This window comes from Chlorocebus sabaeus, chromosome 18 (assembly GCF_047675955.1).
Source record: "Chlorocebus sabaeus isolate Y175 chromosome 18, mChlSab1.0.hap1, whole genome shotgun sequence".
In the NCBI taxonomy this organism is placed as follows: domain Eukaryota; kingdom Metazoa; phylum Chordata; class Mammalia; order Primates; family Cercopithecidae; genus Chlorocebus; species Chlorocebus sabaeus.
Genome location: NC_132921.1, coordinates 66,810,339 through 66,832,410, shown reverse-complemented (window position 1 = coordinate 66,832,410; position 22,072 = coordinate 66,810,339). Strand labels below are relative to the sequence as shown.

General features: G+C 37.5%; 1 protein-coding gene across 1 annotated transcript in view; it reads left to right on the top strand.

The window, feature by feature from the left end:
• The window catches only part of AKAIN1 (A-kinase anchor inhibitor 1), a 137,070-nt gene that overhangs the window by 9,189 nt on the left and 105,809 nt on the right, over positions 1-22,072 (top strand). The window contains exon 2 of the mRNA XM_073006450.1: positions 13,742-13,818. Coding sequence (XP_072862551.1) covers positions 13,814-13,818 — 5 coding nt within the window. The 5' untranslated portion in view covers positions 13,742-13,813. The remainder of the gene's footprint in view (positions 1-13,741; positions 13,819-22,072) is intronic.

Genomic DNA, 22,072 nt, shown 5'->3' with positions numbered 1-22,072 from the left:
ATTTTCTTAACTTTATGTTTCTAACATTTATATTTTTAAAAAAATTATTTTCAAATAATTTTAGATTTAAGAAATATTGATCAGAAAATCCCAGTGAACTTCTTCTAGTGTTAGCATCTTACATAACTATAGTACAATGATGAAAACCATGAAATAAAATTGATGCAATTCTGTTAATTAAACTACAGTCTTAATTTTGGATTTCACCCTTTTTTTCACTAATGTCCTTTGTCTGTTATTAGATCCAGTCCATAATTTCACATTGCAATTATTTCTTACGTTTCCTTAATTTTCTCCAATCTGAAAGTTCCTTATTCTCCCCATGTCTTTCATAGTCTGGATACTTTTTGGACAGTACTGGTAAATTACATTTTAGACTGTCTCAATTTAGTTTGTCTGATACTTTCTCATATTACATTGAAATTATGCATTTTTTGGCAAGAAGACCACAGATGCAATGTGCCTTTCTCTTAATTTATCTTAACATTTTTGTGTATGCTCTCCAGATTTCTATGTGTATATATGTTTATTTTTATCATGCTTCTTTCGTTAAATGGCATAAAACAAAACACCTTTCAATAACAATATCCTTGCATAGTATGATTTTTATTTCTGCATAATATACCATTGTTTGGAACTTGCCATAATTTATTTAAGCCTTTGTTTTAACTGTTTTTATATGCTTAATGCTTTGTGTGTATAAAGCATACTACTATTACTTTTTGTGCATATCTCTGTGAACAGTATATATCCTCGAGATAGATCTTAAGAAGTAGACTTAGTAGGTCAATATAGATTAAAAATTATAAGGCTTTGTTATCCACAGCCAAGTTGCCTTTAAAAGGTTATTATTTGTACTTCTTTCAGCTGTGTCATACTTTTTTTAAATATTTACACTAATGTGTATTCATACTAACATCTGTGAATACTATGGGAGACCAGAATATGCCTTGTTAACGTACAGAAGTTTGTTGAGCAGAAATCAAGAAGAGGCAGATAAGGAAAGCTCCCTGCCCTCCCTCTATTTGTTTAAAAGCAGAGCATAGATTTACAAAGACAAAAGGTATCCTGCTGCCTTTTCCTGCTGTTCTGCCAGGGAGAGCAAAGTTAACTACCGACAACTTTGGCCTCTTAGCCTGGTGATGGCACCAGAGGAATCTACATTAACAAGCTTTACTAACCAGACTTTATCTGCCAGTTATTTGCCTTCGCCCACACTGCTACCTCTAAAGATGCAAAGTTCTTTCCTTTTGACCTGTTACTTCGCTAAAAATGTATGGGTCTTTGTTGAAGATGCTGTATAAGTTGGAATTCACAGCCACCTCTTTGAAAACTACTCATTTTCTGGGTGTCTCCCACGTCTATGTGAAATATGTATGTTAGCAAACTTATGTTTTTCTCTTGTTAATCTTTCTTTTTGTACAGGGGTCTTTTCCAACTAAGAACCTATGGAGATTGAAGAAAAATTGCTCTTCCCCCACAATACATTTACAAAAAAATGTAGTGCTTTTAACATTTTACATTATAGGAGGTATTAAAAACATCAGTTGTTAATGATAAAATGGAAGAATCTAGGAATAATTTAATCCTATTCTTTAAAGATAGAAATCTTCCATCTCCACCCTATCACTTTGTCCCTAACTGACTAAAACTTTGTGAAAGTTAGTTAAACATGGTGGAATAGCCCTTTCAGTTGTTTCCTGGAGATATATCCAGTATATATCCTAATATACTTTCTCATACAGACACATTCATTGGGGTATATATGTTTTCTACAAGAAATTTTAAATTCTATTTATATAATAATAATGAAAAGTAATACCAAATATGTTTGGGAAGACCATCTTATAAACAAGAAATAACTGCCAATCACTTGCAAATCCCACATTTTTTGTGCTTAGGATTGTATAATGTCTTAGTCCTTTTGTACTGCTGTAACAGAATACCACACACTGCGTAATTTAAAAAGAGGAGAAAGTTATTTCTGTTTTGGTGGCTGGGAAGTGCAAGATCAAGGCATAGGCATTTGGTCTTGTGAGGGCCCTCTTGCTGCATCCTGTCATAGCAAAAGGCAGGAGGGCAAGCAAGCTAAATGACGTGCGAAGGCTCTTTTATGAGGGTCTTAATCCCATTAATGAGGAATGAGCCTTCATGACCGAATCCTCTCTTAAAGGCCCCATGTCCTAATGCCATCACAAAGGCAACACCTGAATTTAGGAGATTAAGCTTTAACATGAATTTTGGAGGAGACATACATATTCAAACCATAGCATATATACAACAAAGAAAGGTACTATCTATATTGTCATGGAATAATAAGAAAACATGATGGAGGTAGATTCCATATGTAGAGTTGCATTCTTGCAAATGGCACTGAACAAATGAAAGTTTGGTTGTGTTAATAAAAAACATTGACAAAGTATCTATCTTAAGCATTTAAATGTAAGGCATTTAAATGTACCTTTATTTACCTGCATTTTGATACAGGGTCAAGGTCTTTTATGTGAGCCCAGTATCTAGATTCCATAATCTATTTTTTAAATAGTTCATACTCATAATACTACTGCTTTTTTCAAATGGAGAGAGAACTTAAATCCATTGTGAAACAATTATTACATCTCAGATTTTTGAATTTTGGGGGGTCAATATTTTATATTTGTCTCATCTATACATAATATAACAATTTAACCATTCAGTTTTTTTCCAATGCATCCAACAGATTTTTAAAATGGAAGCAACCCTTCTCTTTCTTCTCATAATTATTTATCAGTTTGTGAAATATTTAATTAAATTTCATATTTAAATTAACAAGTACAACTGGCATAACATGTCTGGGGTGGAAATAGAGGAAGACAACAAACCCTTGGCAGGCATGCAATTCAATTTATAGAGGCAGACATATGTGAATGTTCTAGACAGTAGCCCACTAGCCATGAGCTTATTGTGGGCTATAGGTGTCAGACAAGGGAATATATAGTGTCATTTATATCAGAATCATGTCATATTGTGAAGAAGTAATCTATTTTCAGCAAAACACATCATAATTCAGCTTTAATTCATGTTCATTTGAATTTTGTTGGTTTCAAAATTTGGTTTGTTTTTAATTGGAAATTTTAGTACTTGTGTGTTACAAGCATAAGGATTTATAGTTGGTTTAAGTTGAATATGTTTAAGTAATGTTCTTTTTTGGGTAGTTAACAAATAGGTATTTTATCTTTTAAATTTTTTATTTTAATTTTTGTGGGTACTCAGGTGAATATATTTATGGGAGACATGAGATGTTTTGATACAGGTGCGCAAGGCATAATAAGCACATCATGGAGAATGGGGTATCTGTGCCCTCAAGCATTTATCCTTTGTGTTAAAAACAATCCCATTATACTCTTTTAGTTATTTTTAAAGTACAATTAAATTATTATTGACTATAGTCGCCCTGTTGTGCTATCAAATGCCAGGTCTTAGTAATTCTTTCTAACTATTTTTGTACCCTTTAACCATCCCCGCCTCTACTCATGACCGCCGCTACCCTTCCCAGCCTCTGGTAACCATGCTTCTATTCTTTATATCCATGAGTTCAATTGTTTTGATTTTTAGATCTCACAAATACATGAGAGCATATGATGTTTGTCTTTCTGTGCATGGCTAATTTCACTTAGCATGACTACCAGTTCTATCTATGTTGTTGCAAATGACAGGATCTCATTCTTTTTTATGGCTGGATAGTATTAATACTTCATTATGTATAGGTAACACATTTTTGTATCCATTCATATGTTGATGGACACTTAGGTTACTTCCAAATTTTGGTAATTGTGAACAGTGCTGCAACAAACATGGCAGTGCAGATATCTCTTTGATATACTAATTTTCTTTTTTTGTGGGTGTATACCCAGCAGTGGGATTGCTGTGTTATATGGTAGCTCTATGTTTAGTTTTTTGAGGAATCGCCAAACTTCTCTCCATAGTAGTTGTACTAATTTACATTCTCACCAACAGTGTACAAGGGTTCCCTTTTCTCCACATCCTTGCCATCATTTGTTATTGCATGTCTTTTGAATATAAGCCATTTTAACTGGGGTGAGATGATATCTCATTGTAGTTTTGATTTGCACTTCTCTGATGATCAGTGATGTTAAACACCTTTTCATATGCCTGTTTGCCACTTGTTATGACTTCTTTTGAGAAATCTTTGTTCAGATCTTTTGCCTATTTTTTGATCTTGTGATTAGATTTTTTTTCCTATAGAGTTGTTTAAACTCCTTATATATTGTTTTTTAATCCCCTGTCAGGTGGGTAGTTTGCAAATATTTTCTTCCATTTTGTGAGTTATCTGTTCACTTTTTTGATTGCTTCCTTTGCTATGCAGAAGTTTTTAACTTGATGTGATCCCATTTGTTCATTTTTGCTTTGGTTGCCCATGCTTGCAGGGTATTAAGAAATTTTTGTCCATCTCAATGTCCTGAAGAGTTTCACCAAAGTTTCCTTGTGGTACTTTCATAGTTTGAAGTCTTAGATTTAAGTCTTTAATTCATTTTGATTTGATTTTTGTATATAGCGTGAGATAGGGGTTTAGTTTCGTTCTTCTGCATGTGGATATTCAGTTTTCCCGGCACCATTTATTGAAGAGCCTGTCTTTTCCCCAGTGTACGTTCTTGATACCTTTGTTGAAAATGAGTTCATTGTAGATATGTGAATTTGTTTCTGGGTTTTTTATTCTGTTCCATATGTCTGTGTGTCTGTTTCTATGCCAGTACTATGCTGATTTGCTTACTACAGCTCTGTAATATAATTTGAAGTCAGGTAATGTGATTCCTCCAGTTTTGTTCTTTTTGCTTAGGATAGCTTTTGTTATTCTGGAACTTTTGTGGTTCTACATAATTGCTAGGACTTTTTTTTCTATTTCTGTGAAGAATGTCGTTGGTATTTTGATAGAGATTACATTGAATCTATGGATTGCTTTGTGTAATATGGACATTTAAAAAATATTGAGTCTTCCAATCCACCAGTCCATGAATATGGGATATATTTTTATTTTTTGTGTGTCTTCTTCAGTTTCTTGCATCAGTGTTTTATAGTTTTCATTATAGAGACCTTTCACTGCTTTGGTTAATTCCTAGGTACTCAATTTTAATTTCTGGTTATTGTAAACGGGATTACTTTTTATTTTTATTTTTATTTTTTTTCAGTATATATATTTTTTATTCTTTTTCTTTTTTCTTTTCTTTTCTTTTTTTTTTTAAAATTTATTTATTATTATTAAACTTCAAGTTGTAGGGTACATGTGCACAACGTGCAGGTTTGCTACATATGTATACTTGTGCCATGTTGGTGTGCTGCACCCATCAACTCGTCATTTACATCAGGTATAACTCCCAATGCAATCCCTCCCCCCTCCCCCCTCCCCATGATAGGCCCCGGTGTGTGATGTTCCCCTTCCCGAGTCCAAGTGATCTCATTGTTCAGTTCCCGCCTATGAGTGAGAACATGCGGTGTTTGGTTTTCTGTTCTTGTGATAGTTTGCTGAGAATGATGGTTTCCAGCTGCATCCATGTCCCTACAAAGGACACAAACTCATCCTTTTTTTATGGCTGCATAGTATTCCATGGTGTATATGTGCCACATTTTCTTAATCCAATCTGTCACTGATGGACATTTGGGTTGATTCCAAGTCTTTGCTATTGTGAATAGTGCTGCAATAAACATACGTGTGCATGTGTCTTTATAGCAGCATAATTTATAATCCTTTGGGTATATACCTAGTAATGGGATGGCTGGGTCATATGGTACATCTAGTTCTAGATCCTTGAGGAATCGCCATACTGTTTTCCATAATGGTTGAACTAGTTTACAATCCCACCAACAGTGTAAAAGTGTTCCTATTTCTCCACATCCTCTCCAGCACCTGTTGTTTCCTGACTTTTTAATGATCGCCATTCTAACTGGTGTGAGATGGTATCTCATTGTGGTTTTGATTTGCATTTCTCTGATGGCCAGTGATGATGAGCATTTTTTCATGTGTCTGTTGGCTGTATGAATGTCTTCTTTTGAGAAATGTCTGTTCATATCCTTTGCCCACTTTTGGATGGGGTTGTTTGTTTTTTTCTTGTAAATTTGTTTGAGTTCTTTGTAGGTTCTGGATAGTAGCCCTTTGTCAGATGAGTAGATTGCAAAAATTTTCTCCCATTCTGTAGGTTGCCTGTTCACTCTGATGGTAGTTTCTTTTGCTGTGCAGAAGCTCTTTAGTTTAATGAGATCCCATTTGTCAATTTTGGCTTTTGCTGCCGTTGCTTTTGGTGTTTTAGACATGAAGTCTTTGCCCATGCCTATGTCCTGAATGGTAGTACCTAGGTTTTCCTCTAGGATTTTTATGGTATTAGGTCTAACATTTAAGTCTCTAATCCATCTTGAATTAATTTTCGTATAAGGAGTAAGGAAAGGATCCAGTTTCAGCTTTCTACTTATGGCTAGCCAATTTTCCCAGCACCATTTATTAAATAGGGAATCCTTTCCCCATTTCTTGTTTCTCTCAGGTTTGTCAAAGATCAGATGGCTGTAGATGTGTGGTATTATTTCTGAGGACTCTGTTCTGTTCCATTGGTCTATATCTCTGTTTTGGTACCAGTACCATGCTGTTTTGGTTACTGTAGCCTTGTAGTATAGTTTGAAGTCAGGTAGCGTGATGCCTCCAGCTTTGTTCTTTTGACTTAGGATTGTCTTGGAGATGCGGGCTCTTTTTTGGTTCCATATGAACTTTAAAGCAGTTTTTTCCAATTCTGTGAAGAAGCTCATTGGTAGCTTGATGGGGATGGCATTGAATCTATAAATTACCTTGGGCAGTATGGCCATTTTCACGATATTGATTCTTCCTATCCATGAGCATGGTATGTTCTTCCATTTGTTTGTGTCCTCTTTTATTTCACTGAGCAGTGGTTTGTAGTTCTCCTTGAAGAGGTCCTTTACATCCCTTGTAAGTTGGATTCCTAGGTATTTTATTCTCTTTGAAGCAATTGTGAATGGAAGTTCATTCCTGATTTGGCTCTCTGTTTGACTGTTACTGGTGTATAAGAATGCTTGTGATTTTTGCACATTAATTTTGTATCCTGAGACTTTGCTGAAGTTGCTTATCAGCTTAAGGAGATTTTGGGCTGAGACAATGGGGTTTTCTAAATATACAATCATGTCGTCTGCAAACAGGGACAATTTGACTTCTTCTTTTCCTAACTGAATCCCCTTGATTTCTTTCTCTTGCCTGATTGCCCTAGCCAGAACTTCCAACACTATGTTGAATAGGAGTGGTGAGAGAGGGCATCCCTGTCTTGTGCCAGTTTTCAAAGGGAATTTTTCCAGTTTTTGCCCATTCAGTATGATATTGGCTGTGGGTTTGTCATAAATAGCTCTTATTATTTTGAGGTACGTTCCATCAGTACCGAATTTATTGAGCGTTTTTAGCATGAAGGGCTGTTGAATTTTGTCAAAAGCCTTTTCTGCATCTATTGAGATAATGATGTGGTTCTTGTCTTTGGTTCTGTTTATATGCTGGATTATGTTTATTGATTTGCGAATGTTGAACCAGCCTTGCATCCCAGGGATGAAGCCCACTTGATCATGGTGGATAAGCTTTTTGATGTGCTGCTGAATCCGGTTTGCCAGTATTTTATTGAGGATTTTTGCATCGATGTTCATCAGGGATATTGGTCTAAAATTCTCTTTTTTTGTTGTGTCTCTGCCAGGCTTTGGTATCAGGATGATGTTGGCCTCATAAAATGAGTTAGGGAGGATTCCCTCTTTTTCTATTGATTGGAATAGTTTCAGAAGGAATGGTACCAGCTCCTCCTTGTACCTCTGGTAGAATTCAGCTGTGAATCCATCTGGTCCTGGACTTTTTTTGGTTGGTAGGCTATTAATTATTGCCTCAATTTCAGAGCCTACTATTGGTCTATTCAGGGATTCAACTTCTTCCTGGTTTAGTCTTGGAAGAGTGTAAGTGTCCAGGAAATTATCCATTTCTTCTAGATTTTCCAGTTTATTTGCATAGAGGTGTTTATAGTATTCTCTGATGGTAGTTTGTATTTCTGTGGGGTCGGTGGTGATATCCCCTTTATCATTTTTAATTGCGTCAATTTGATTCTTCTCTCTTTTCTTCTTTATTAGTCTTGCTAGTGGTCTGTCAGTTTTGTTGATCTTTTCAAAAAACCAACTCCTGGATTCATTGATTTTTTGGAGGGCTTTTTGTGTCTCTATCTCCTTCAGTTCTGCTCTGATCTTAGTTATTTCTTGCCTTCTGCTAGCTTTCGAATGTGTTTGCTCTTGCTTCTCTAGTTCTTTTAATTGCGATGTTAGGGTGTCAATTTTAGATCTTTCCTGCTCTCTCTTGTGGGCATTTAGTGCTATAAATTTCCCTCTACACACTGCTTTAAATGTGTCCCAGAGATTCTGGTATGTTGTATCTTTGTTCTCATTGGTTTCAAAGAACATCTTTATTTCTGCCTTCATTTCGTTATGTACCCAGTAGTCATTCAGGAGCAGGTTGTTCAGTTTCCATGTAGTTGAGCGGTTTTGATTGAGTTTCTTAGTCCTGAGTTCTAATTTGATTGCACTGTGGTCTGAGAGACAGTTTGTTATAATTTCTGTTCTTGTACATTTGCTGAGGAGTGCTTTACTTCCAATTACGTGGTCAATTTTGGAGTAAGTACGATGTGGTGCTGAGAAGAATGTATATTCTGTTGATTTGGGGTGGAGAGTTCTATAGATGTCTATTAGGTCTGCTTGCTGCAGAGATGAGTTCAATTCCTGGATATCCTTGTTAACTTTCTGTCTCGTTGATCTGTCTAATGTTGACAGTGGAGTGTTGAAGTCTCCCATGATTATTATATGGGAGTCTAAGTCTCTTTGTAAGTCTCTAAGGACTTGCTTTATGAATCTGGGTGCTCCTGTATTGGGTGCATATATATTTAGGATAGTTAGCTCTTCCTGTTGAATTGATCCCTTTACCATTATGTAATGGCCTTCTTTGTCTCTTTTGATCTTTGATGGTTTAAAGTCTGTTTTATCAGAGACTAGTATTGCAACCCCCGCTTTTTTGTGTTCTCCATTTGCTTGGTAAATCTGCCTCCATCCCTTTATTTTGAGCCTATGTATGTCTCTGCGTGTGAGATGGGTCTCCTGAATACAGCAGACTGATGGGTCTTGACTCTTTATCCAGTTTGCCAGTCTGTGTCTTTTAATTGGAGCATTTAGTCCATTTACATTTAAGGTTAAGATTGTTATGTGTGAACTTGATCCTGCCATTATGATATTAACTGGTTATTTTGCTCGTTAGTTGATGCAGTTTCTTCCTAGCCTTGATGGTCTTTACATTTTGGCATGTTTTTGCAATGGCTGGTACCGGTTGTTCCTTTCCATGTTTAGTGCTTCCTTCAGGGTCTCTTGTAAGGCAGGCCTAGTGGTGACAAAATCTCTAAGCATTTGCTTATCTGTAAAGGATTTTATTTCTCCTTCACTTATGAAACTTAGTTTGGCTGGATATAAAATTCTGGGTTGAAAATTCTTTTCTTTAAGAATGTTGAATATTGGCCCCAACTCTCTTCTGGCTTGAAGAGTTTCTGCCGAGAGATCTGCTGTTAGTCTGATGGGCTTCCCTTTGTGGGTAACCCGACCTTTCTCTCTGGCTGCCCTTAAGATTTTTTCCTTCATTTCAACTTTGGTGAATCTGGTAATTATGTGTCTTGGAGTTGCTCTTCTCGAGGAGTATCTTTGTGGCGTTCTCTGTATTTCCTGGATTTGAATGTTGGCCTGCCCTACTAGGTTGGGGAAGTTCTCCTGGATGATATCCTGAAGAGTGTTTTCCAACTTGGTTCCATTTTCCCCCTCACTTTCAGGCACCCCAATCAGACGTAGATTTGGTCTTTTTACATAATCCCATACTTCTTGCAGGCTTTGTTCATTTCTTTTTCTTCTTTTTTCTTTTGGTTTCTCTTCTCGCTTCATTTCATTCATTTGATCCTCCATCGCTGACATTCTTTCTTCCAGTTGATCGAGTCAGTTACTGAAGCTTGTGCATTTGTCACGTATTTCTCGTGCCATGGTTTTCGTCTCTTTCATTTCGTTTGTGAGCTTCTCTGCATTAATTACTCTAGCCATCAATTCTTCCACTTTTTTTTCAAGATTTTTTGTTTCTTTGCGCTGGGTACGTAATTCCTCCTTTAGCTCTGAGAAATTTGATGGACTGAAGCCTTCTTCTCTCATGTCGTCAAAGTCATTCTCCGTCCAGCTTTGATCCGTTGCTGGCGATGAGCTGCGCTCCTTTGCTGGGGGAGATGCGCTCTTATTTTTTGAATTTCCAGCTTTTCTGCCCTGCTTTTTCCCCATCTTTGTGGTTTTATCTGCCTCTGGTCTTTGATGATGGTGATGTACTGATGGGGTTTTGGTGTAGGTGTCCTTCCTGTTTGATAGCTTTCCTTCTAACAGTCAGGATCCTCAGCTGTAGGTTGTAGCTGTAGGAGATTGCTTGAGGTCCACTCCAGACCCTGTTTGCCTGGGTATCAGCAGCAGAGGCTGCAGAAGATAGAATATTTCTGAACAGCGAGTGTACCTGTCTGATTCTTGCTTTGAAAGCTTCCTCTCAGGGGTGTACTCCACCCTGTGAGGTGTGGGGTGTCAGACTGCCCCTAGTGGGGGATGTCTCCCAGTTAGGCTACTCAGGGGTCAGGGACCCACTTGAGCAGGGAGTCTGTCCCTTCTCAGATCTCAACCTCCGTGTTGGGAGATCCACTGCTCTCTTCAAAGCTGTCAGACAGAGTTGTTTGCGTCTGCAGAGCTGCTGTGTTTGTTATTGTTTACTGTGCCCTGTCCCCAGAGGTGGAGTCTACAGAGACAGGCAGGTTTCCTTGAGCTGCTGTGAGCTCCACCCAGTTCGAGCTTCCCAGCAGCTTTGTTTACCTACTTAAGCCTCAGCAATGGCGGGCGCCCCTCCCCCAGCCTCGCTGCTGCCTTGCCGGTAGATCACAGACTGCTGTGCTAGCAATGAGGGAGGCTCCGTGGGTGTGGGACCCTCCCGGCCAGGTGTGGGATATGATCTCCTGGTGTGCCTGTTTGCTTAAAGCGCAGTTTTGGGGTGGGAGTTACCCGATTTTCCAGGTGTTGTGTGTCTCAGTTCCCCTGGCTAGGAAAAGGGATTCCCTTCCCCGTTGCGCTTTCCAGGTGAGGCAATGCCTCGCCCTGCTTCAGCTCTCGCTGGTCGGGCTGCAGCAGCTGACCAGCACCGATCGTCTGGCACTCCCCAGTGAGATGAACCCAGTACCTCAGTTGAAAATGCAGAAATCACTGGTCTTCTGTGTCGCTCGCGCTGGGAGTTGGAGACTGGAGCTGTTCCTATTCGGCCATCTTGCTCCGCCCACCGGGATTACTTTTTAAATTTCTTTTTCAGATTGTTCACTGTTGGCATATAGAAATGCTACTTATTTTTATGTGTTGATTTTGCATCCTGCAACTTTACTGAAGTAGTTTATCAGTTCTAATAGCTTTTTGGTGGATTATTCATGATTTTACAAAAAGAAAATCATATCATCTGCAAACAAGGATAATTTGACTTCTTCCTCCAATTTGGATACCCTTTATATCTTTCTCTTGTCTGATTGCTCTCGTTAGGCCTTCCAGTACTATGTTGAATAACAGTGGTGAAAGTGAACATTCTTGTCATGTTTCAGATCTTACAGGAAACTCTTTCAGTTTTTCCCCATTCAGCATGATACTAGCTGTAGATCTGTCATTTATGGCTCTTATTATGTTGAGGTATGTTCCTTCTATACCCAGTTTTTGACGGTTTTTATCATGAAGAGATGTTGAATTTTATCAAATGCTTTTTCAGCATCTGTTGAAGTGATAATGTTTTTTGTCTTCATTCTGTTTTATCATATTGATTTATTTGTGAATGTTGAACCATCCTTGCATCCCAATATGGTTTGGCTCTGTGTCCCCACCCAAATCTCATCTTGTAGCTCCCATAACTCCCATGTGTTGTGGGAGGGACCTGGTGGAAAATGATTGAATCATGGCGGTGGGTCTTTCTCATGCTGTTCACATGATAGTGAATGGGTCTCATGAGATCTGATGGTTTTAAAAAGGAGAGTTTCCCTGCATAAGCTCTCTTTTTGCTTGCTGCCATCCACGTGAGATGTGACTTGCTCCTCCTTGCCTTCTGCCATGATTGTGAGGCCTCCTCAGCCATGTGGAACTGTAAGTTGGTAAGTCCAGTAAACCTCTTTCTTTTATAAATTGCCCAGTCTCAGGTGTGTCTTTATCAGCAGTGTGAAAATGGTCTAATACAGTAAATCAGTACCAGTAGAGTGGGGCAATTCTGAAGAGATACCCAAAAATGTGAAAGAGACTTTGGAACTGGGTAACAGGTGGAGGTTGAAACAGTTGGGAGGGCTCAGAAGAAGATAGGAAAATGTGGGAAAGTTTGAAACTTCCTATAGACTTGTTGAGTGGCTTTGCCTAAAATGCTGATAGTGATACAAACAATAAGGTCCAGGCTGAGGTAGTCTCAGATGGAGATGAGGAACTTATTGGGAACTGGAGCAAAGGTGACTCTTGTTATGTTTTAGCAAAGAGACTGACAGCATTTTGCCCCTGTCCTGGAGATTTGTGGAACTTCGAACTTGAGAGAGATGATTTAGGGTATCTGGTGGAAGAAATTTCTAAGCAGCAAAGCATGCAAGAAGTCAGTTGAGTGCTGTTAAGGACATACAGTTTTATAAGAGAAACAGAGCATGAAAGTTTAGAGAATTTGCAGCCTGACAATGCAATAGAAAAGAAAATCCCATTTTCTGAGGAGAAATTCAAACTGGCTGCATAAATTTGCCTAAGTAATGAGAAGCCAAATGTTAATCACCAGGACAATGGGGAAAATGTCTCCAGGGCATGTCAGAGACATTTGCGGCAGTCCCTCCCACCACAAACCCAGACACCTAGGAAAAATAATGTTTTTTTGGGCTGGGCCCAAGGTCCCTCTGCTGTGTGCAGTCTAGGGACTTGGTGCCCTCTGTCCCAGCTGTTCCAGCCATGACTAAAAGGGGCCAAGATACAGCTTGGGCTGTTGCTTCAGAGGGTGGAAGCCCCAAGCCTTGGCAGCTTCCATGTGGTGTTCAGGCTACAGGTGCACAGAAGTCAATAATTGAAGTTTGGGAACTTCTGCCTAGATTTGGAATGTATGGAAACACCTGGATGCCTGGGCAGAAGTTTGCTGCAGGGGTGGGGCCCTCATGGTGAACCTCTACTAGGGCAGTGTGGAAGGGAAATGTGGAGTCAGAGCCCCCACACAGAGTCCCTACTGGGGTACCACCTAGTAGAGCTGTGGAAAGAGGGCCACCGTTCTCCAGACCCCAGAATGGTAGATCCACCTACAGCTTGCACTGTGTGCCTGGAAAAGCTGCAGGCACTTAATGCTAGCCCATGAAAGCAGCCAAGAGGGGAGCTATACCCTGCAAAGCCACAGGGATGGAGCAGCCCAAAACCATGGGAACCCACCTCTTGCATTAGTGTAACCTGGATGTGAGACATGGAGTCAAAGGGGATCATTTTGGAGCTTTAAGATTTGACTGCCCTGCTGGATTTCAGACTTGCATGGGGTCTGTAGTCCTTTTGTTTTAGCCAATTTCTCCCATTTGGAACAGCTATATTTACCCAATGTCTGTGCCCGCATTGTATCTAAGAAGTAACTAACTTGCTTTTGAATTTACAGGTTCATAGGCAGAAGGGACTTGCCTTGTCTTCGATGAGACTTTGGACTGTGGAATTTTGAGTTAATGCTGAAATGAGGTGAGACTCTGGGAGACTGTTGGGAAGGCATAACTTGTTTTGAAATGTGAAGATATGAAGTTTGAGAGGGGTCGGGGTGGCATGATATGGTTTGGCTCAGTGTCACCACCCAAATCTCATCTTGTAGCTCCCATAGTTCCCATGTTTTATGGGAGGGTCCTGGTGGAAAATGATTGAATCACGGGGGTGGGTCTTTCCCATGCTGTTCTCATGATAGTGAATGGGTCTCATGAGATCTGATGGTTTTAAAAATGGGAGTTTCCATGCACAAGCTCTCTTTTTGCTTGCTGCTATCCATGTAAGATGTGACTTGCTCCTACTCGCCTTTTGCCAAGATTGTGAGGCCTCCCCATCCATGTGGAACTGTAAGTCCAATAAAACTCTTTCTTTTGTAAATTGCCCAGTCTCGGGTGTGTCTTTATCAGCAGCATGAAAACAGACTAATACACATTCTAAAGATAAATTGCACTTGGTCGTGACGAATGATTTTTTTTTTTTTTTCCCACATATTGTTGAATCTAGTTTGCTGGTATTTTGTTGAGGATTTTTTTTTTTAATCAATATTCATCAGATATATTGGCCTACAATTTTATTTCTTCTTCTTCTTCTTTTTTTTTTTTTTTTGTTGTGTTTTGTTTGGTTTTGATATCATGGTAATACTGGCCTCACTCATACAATGTTTGGAGCTATTTCCTCCTCCTCTATTTGTCAGAGTAATTTCAAGAGGATTGGTATTAGTTCTTTAAATGTTTCATAGAATTCGGCAGTGAAGCCATTGGGTTCTGAGCTTTTTTTCACTGGGAGATTTTTTTTACAGCTTCAATCTTTTTACTTGTAATTGGTCTGTTCAGGTTTTGGATTTCTTCCTGGTTCAGTGTTGGTAGGTTGTATACGTCTAGGAATTCTTCCATTTCCTCTACATTTTCCAACTTATTGACATATGGTTGCTCATGTACCCATCAGTGATCCTTTGAATTTCTGTGGTATCAGTTTTAGTCCTTTTCACCTCTTATTTTGTTTATTTGAATCTTCTTTCTTTTTTTTAGTCTGGCTAAAAATTTATTGATTTTGTTTAACTTTTCAAAAATCAACTTTTTGTTTCATTGATCTTTTTTATTTTCTTCATTTTACTTATTTCTGCTCAACTTTTATTATTTCTTCTATTAATTTTGGGTTTGGTTTCCTCTTGTTTTTTGAGTCCTTTAAGATGCATCTTTAGGTTGTTTATCTGAAGTTTTTCTTATTTATTAATGTAGGCACTTATATCCCTCTTAGTACTGTTTTGCTGTATCCCATAGGTTTTGGTATGTTTTATTTCCATTATCATTTGTTTACAAAAATATTCAATTTTCCTCTTAATTTCTTCCTTGACCTACTGGTCATTCAGACGCATATTGTTTAATTTTCATGTATTTGTAGTTTTAAAAATTCCCCTTGTTATTAGTGTCTTGCTTTATTCCATTGTGTTCAGAGAAGATCCTTGACAGTACTTCGATTTAAAAAAAATGTATTCAGTCTTGTTTTGTGACCTAACACATGGTCTATCCTTGAGAATGATCAATGTGCTGAGGAAAATAATATGTATTCTTCAGCCTTTGGATGAAATGTTCTGTAAATCTCTATTAGGTCCCTTTTTTCTACAGTGCAGATTAAGTCCAGTGTTGCTTTGTTGACTTTTCCATCTGGAAGATCTGTCCAATGCTGAAATTTAAGTGTTGAAATCTCTAGCTATTATTGTATTGGGGGTCTCTCTCTCTGTTTAGCTCTAATAATACTTGCTTTATATATCTGGGTGCTCCAGTGTTTTGTCCATAAATGTTTACTATCATTATATCCTCTTGCTGTATTGACCCCCTTTTCATTATGTAGTGACTTTCTTTGTCTCTTCTTATAGTTTGTCTTGAAATTTATTTTATCTGATGTAAGGTAGGTATTCCTGCTCTTTTTTGCTTTCCATTAGCATGAAATATCTTTTTCCATCTCTTTGTTTTCAGCCTATGTGTTTCCTTATAGGCGAAATGTCTTTTTGTGTAGGCAGAAGATCAATGGGTCTTGTTTTTTATTCATTCCGCCACTCTATATCTTTTGATTGAAGAGTTTAGTCCATTTACATTCAGTGTTATTATTGATAAGAAAGAACTTACTCCTGTGATTTTGTTATTTGTTTTCTGACTGTTTTGTGGGTTTCTCTCCCTTCTTTTTTTCCTTTCTGTCTTGCTTTTAGTGTAGGTGATTTTCTCTGGTGATATGATTTAGTTTCTTGCTTTTTATTTTTTGTGTACCTGTTGTATGTTTTTTGGTTTGAGGTTACAACGAGGCTTGCAAATTCTATCTTATAACTCATTCTCTTAACCTGATAACAACTTAACACTATTTGTATAAACAAACAAGCAAAAAGAAAACTAGTAAAAACTCTACACCATAACTTTGTCCCCCTGCTTTTAAACATCTTTTTTGTTTCTATTTATATCTTATTGTACTGACTATATCTTGAAAAGTTGTTGTAGTTATTATTTTTGATTGGTTCATTGTTTAGTCTTTCTACTTAGGATAAGAGTACTTTACACATCATAGTTACAATGCTATAATACTCCATGATTTCCTGTGTACTTGCTAGTACCAATAAATTTTGTACTTTCAGGTGATTATTTATTGTTCATTAATTTCTTTCTTTCTGGTTGAAATACTCCTTTTAACATTTCTTGAAGGACAGGTCTGGTGTTGATAAAATCCCTTGACTTTTTCTTTTTCTTGAAAAGGTCTTTTTATTATTATTAAGTTCTGGGGTACATGTGCAGGATGTGCAGGTTTGTTACATAGGAAAACGTGTGTCATGGTGGTTTGCTGTACCTATCGACCCATCACCTAGGTATTAAGCTTAGCATGCATCAGCTCTTTTCCCTAATACTCTCCCCCTCCTCACCTGGCAGGCCTTTAAGTTCAGGGATACATGTGCATGTTTGTTACATAGGTAAACTTATTATATGGGGGTTTGTTGTACCGATTATTTCATCACTCAGGTATTAAGCCTAGTATCCATTAGTTATTTTTCCTGATTATCTCCCTTCTCCCAGCCTTTACCTTTGGAGAGACCCCAATGTGTGTTGTTCCCCTCTAGGTGTCCATATGTTCTCATCATTTAGCTCCCACTTATAAGTGAGAATATGCAGTATTTGATTTTCTGTTTCTGTGTTAGTTTGCTAAGGATAATGGCCTCTAGCTCCATCCATATCATTGTGAGGAACATGCTCTCATTCTTTTTTATGACTGCATAGTATTCCATCGTGTATATGTTCCACATTTTCTTTATCCAGTCTATCATTCTATCATTGATGTGCATTTAGGTTGATTCCTTGTCTTTGCTATTGTGAATAGCACTGTGATCAACATACACATGCGTGTGCCTTTATAATAGAATAATTTAAATTTCTTTTGGTATATTTTCAGTAATGGGATTGCTGGGTTGAGTGATATTTCTGTCTTTACATCTTTACGGACTTGCCATAACTTATACTCCCACCAACAGTGTGTTACCATTTCCTTTTCTCCACAACCTTGTAAGCATTTTTTTTTTTTATATAATAGCCATTCTGACTGGTGTGAGGTGGTATCTCATTGTGGTTTTGATGTGCATTTCTCTAGTGATCAGTGATGCTGAGCTTTTAAAAATATGTTTGTTGGCTGCAAGTATGCTTCTTTTGAAAAGTTCTCCATGTCCTTTGCCCACTTTTTAATGGGGTTGTTTCTTTTTTTCTTGTAAATTTAAGTTCCTTGTAGATGCTGGATATTAGACCTTTGTCAGATGCATAGTCAGCAAAAGTTTTCTTCCATTCTGTAGGTTTTTCTGTTTGCTTTGTTGCTAGTTTCTTTTGCTGTGCAGAAACTCTTTAATTATATCCCATTTGTCAATTTTTGCTTTTGTTGCAATTGCTTCATCAGGAAATGTTTGCCGATGTCTATGTCCTGAATGGTATTGTCTAGGTTGTTTTCCAGGCTTTTGTAGGTTTGGGTTTTACTTTTAAGTCTTTACTCTATCTTGACTTAATTTTTATATATGGTGTAAGGAAGAGGTACAGTTTCAATCTTCTACATATGGCTAGCCAGTTATCCCAGCACCATTTATTGAATAAGGAATCACTTCTCCATTGCTTGTTTTTTTCAGCTGCATCAAAGATCAGATAGTTGTAGGTGTATGGCCTTATTTCTGGGTTCTCTATTCTGTTCTATTGGTCTATGTGTCTGTTTTTGTACCAGTACCATGTTGTTTTGGTTATTGTAGCCCTGTAATATGGTTTGAAGTTGTGTAGCATGATGCCTCCATCTTTTTTTTTTTCTTTTCTTTTTATTAGGGCTCTTGGATATTTGGGCTCTTTTATGGTTCTATATGAATTTTAAAATAGTTTTTTCTTCTAGTTCTGTGAAGAATCTTAGTGGTATTTAAATAGGAATAGCATTGAATTTGTAAATTACTTTGGGCAGTATGACCATTTCAGTGATATTGCTTCTTCCTAACCATGAGCATGTCATGTTTTTCCAATTGTTTGTGTCATCTCTGATTTATTTGAGCAGTGTTTTGTAGTTCTCCTTGTAGAGATCTTTCACCTCCCTACTTAGCTGTATTTGTAGGTATTTTATTCTTCTGGTGGTCATTGTGAATGCGATTATGTTCCTGATTTGGATCTCAGCTTGACTGTTGTTGGTTTATAGGAATGCTAGTGAGTTTTGCACACTGATTTTGTTTCCTGAGACTTTGCTGAAGTAGTTTAGTAGCTTAATAAGCTTTTGGGCTGAGATTAGGGGGTTTTCTATATATAGGATCATGTCATCTGCAAACATGGTTACTTTTACTTTCTCTCTTCCTATTTTGATGTCCTTTATTTCTTTATTGTGCCTCATTTCCCTGGCCAGGATTCCAATTCTATGTTGAATAGGAGTGGTGAGAGAGAGCATCCTTGTCTTGTGCCAGTTTTCAAAGGGAATGCTTGAAAACTTTTGCCAGCTGTTGCCCATTCACAATGATGTTGGCTGTGGATTGGTCATATATGGCTCTTATTAATATGAGGTATGTGCCTTCAATATGCAGTTTATTGAGAGTTTTTAACATGAAAAATGTTGAATTTTATCAAAAGCTTTTTCTGCATCTATTGAGATAATCATGTGGTTTTTTGTCTTTAGTTCTGTTTATATGTTGAATTACCTTTATTGATTTGTGTATGTTGAACCAACCCTGCATCCCAGGGATAAAGCCTACTTGATTGAAGTGGATGAGCCTTTTGATGTGCTGTTGCATGTGGTTTGCCAGTATTTTGTTGAGTTTTTTTTTTTTCAAGAATGTTCATCAATGATATTGCTCTGAAGTTTTCTTTTTTTGTTGTTGTTGTATCTCTGCCAGGTTTTAGTATCAGGATAATGCTGATATCATAGAATAAATTAGAGAGGAGTCCCTCCTTCTTAATTTTTTAGACTAGTTCCAATAAGAATGATACCAGATTGCCTCTGTACATCTGTTAGAATTCAGTTGTAAATCCTGGGTTTTGTTTTGGTTTGTAGGCTCTTTTATTACTGCCTCAATTTCAGAGCTTGTTATGATCTGTTCAGGGATTTAATTTCTTCCTGGTTTGGTCTTGAGAAGTGTATGTGTCCAGGAATGTATCCATTTTGTCTAGATTTTCTAGTTTATGTGCATAGAGATATTCATAATATTCTCTGATTGTTGTTTGTATTTCTGTGGGTCAGTGGTCATATCCCACTATTGTTTCTGATTGTGTTTATTTGAATTTTCTCTTTTCTTCTTTATTAGTCTAGCTAGTGATCTATTTTATTATTTTTTTCAAAAAACCAGCCTCTGGATTCACTGATCTTTTAATTTTTTGTATGTGTCTTCTTCTTTCATACAGCTCTGATTTTGGTCATTTCTTGTCTTCTGCTGGCTTTGGGGTTTTTTTTTTTCTCTTGGTTCTCTAGTTCTTTTAGTTGTAATGTTAGGTTAATATGACATATTTCTAACTTTTTGATGTGGCCATTTAGTGCTATAAATTTCCCTCTTAACACTGCCTTAGCTGTGTTCCAGGGATTCTGGTATGTTGTATCTTGTTCTCATTAGTTTCAAAGAACTACTCGATTTCTGCCTTAATATCGTTATTTACTCAAAAGTCATTCAGGAGCAGGTTTTCCAATTTCCATGTAGTTGTGTGATTTTGAGTGAATTTCTTAATATTGAGTTCTAATTTGATTGTGCTGTGGTCTGAGAGCTTTTTATGATTTCAGATCCTTTTCATTTGCTCAGGGTGTTCTACCACTGATTGTGAGTTATTTTAGACTATGTGCTATATGATGATGAGAAGAATGTATATTCTGTTGTTTTTGGGTAGAGAGTTCTGTAGATATCTATCAGGTCCCTTTGATCCAGTTCTGTGTTCAGGGCCTGAATATCTTTGTTAATTTTCTGTCTCGATGATCTGTCTAATAGTGTCAGTGGGGTGTTTAAATCTCCCACTATTATTGTGTGGAAATCTAAGTCTCTTTCAAGGTCTCTAAGAACTTGCTTTATGAATTTGGGTGCTCCTGTGTTGGGGTGGATGTATATTTAGGCTAGTTCGATTTTCTTTTTGAATTGAATGCTTTACCATTATGTACTATCTTTCTTTGTCTTTTTTGATCATTGTTGGTTTAAAGTCTGTTTTGTTAAGAACTAGGACTGCAACCTTTACTCTTCCATTTTCCATTTGCTTGGTAAATTTTTCTTCATCCCTTTATTTTGAGCCTACGTGTCATTGCATGTGAGATGGGTCTCTTGAAGACAGCATACTAATGGGTCTGGGTTCTTTATCCAATTGGCCACTCTATGTCTTTTAATTGGGGCATTTAACCCATTTACATTTAAGGTTAATACTGATAATGTGCGGATTTGATCCCGTCATAATGATGTTAGCTGGTTATTCTGAAGGCTTGTTTATGTGGTTGCTTTATAATGTTACTGGTCTGTGTACTTTAGTGTTTTTATAGTGGCTGGTAATGGTCTTTCCAAATTATTGCTTCTTTCAAGGAGCTCTTGTAAGGCACATCTGATACTAACAAATTCCCTCAGCATTTGCTTGTGTGGAAAGGATCTTCTTTTTCTTTCACTTATGAATCTTAGTTTGGCTGTATATAAAATTTTGGTTTGGAATTTCTTTCTTTAAAAAGAATTCTGAATACTGGCTCCCAATCTCTTCTGGCTTAAAGGGTTTCAGCTGAGAATTCCATTGTTAGTCTAATAGGATTCTCTTTGTAGGTGATCTGACTTTTCTCTCTAGAGCTGCCTTTAAGAGTTTTCCTTTCATTTTGACCTTGGAGAATCTGACGGTTATGTGTCTTGGGGATGATCTTCTTGTGAAGTATCTCACTGGGGTTCTCTACATTTCCTAAATTTGAATGTTAGCCTTTCTAGCTAGGCTGGGGAAGTTCTCCTGGATGATATCCTGAAATATGTTTTCCGCTTGGTTCTATTTTTCCCATCTCTTTCAGGGAAATCAATCAGTTGTAGATTTGGTCTCTATATATAATCCCATATTTCTTGGAGGTTTATTCATTCCTTTTCATTCTTTTCTCTCTATTTTTGCCTGCTTGTCTTATCTCAGGAAGATAGTCTTTAAGCTCTGAGATTCTTTCCCCTACTTGGTCTATTCTGTTATTAATACTTCTGCTTGCATTATAAAATTCTTTTAGAGTTTTTTTTTTTTAGGTCTATCACGTCAGTTATTTTCTATACTGGCTATTTTGTCTGTCAGCTCCTGCATTGTTTTATCCTAACTGTTAGCTTCCTTGTATTGGGTTTCAATGTACTCCTGTAGCTCAATGATATTCATTCCCATCCATATTCTGCATTCTATTGCTGTCATTTTGGCCATCTCAGCCTAGTTCCAAACTCTTCCTGAAGAGGTGATATGGTCATTTGGAGAAAAGAAGGCACTGTGGCTTTTTGAGTTTTCAGTATTCTTGTGCTGATTCTTTCTCATCTTGTGGGTTTCTCTACCTTCAATCTTTGAGGTTGCTGACTTTTGGATGTCTTTTTTTATTTTATCCTCTGTGATGACGACCTTGAATGTTTGTGGTATAAAGTGGATTCAGCTGACTGGTTTCATTTCTGGGAGTTCCCAACTCTAAGACTGCATGCTCTAACTCTGGGGGACTTGTATTAGGCCTTGACTTTGTATTCTGGCTCCTCGAGGTTTGGAGTCCACTATGCTGGGAGAGCCAAGGTGTGGCAGCTTCA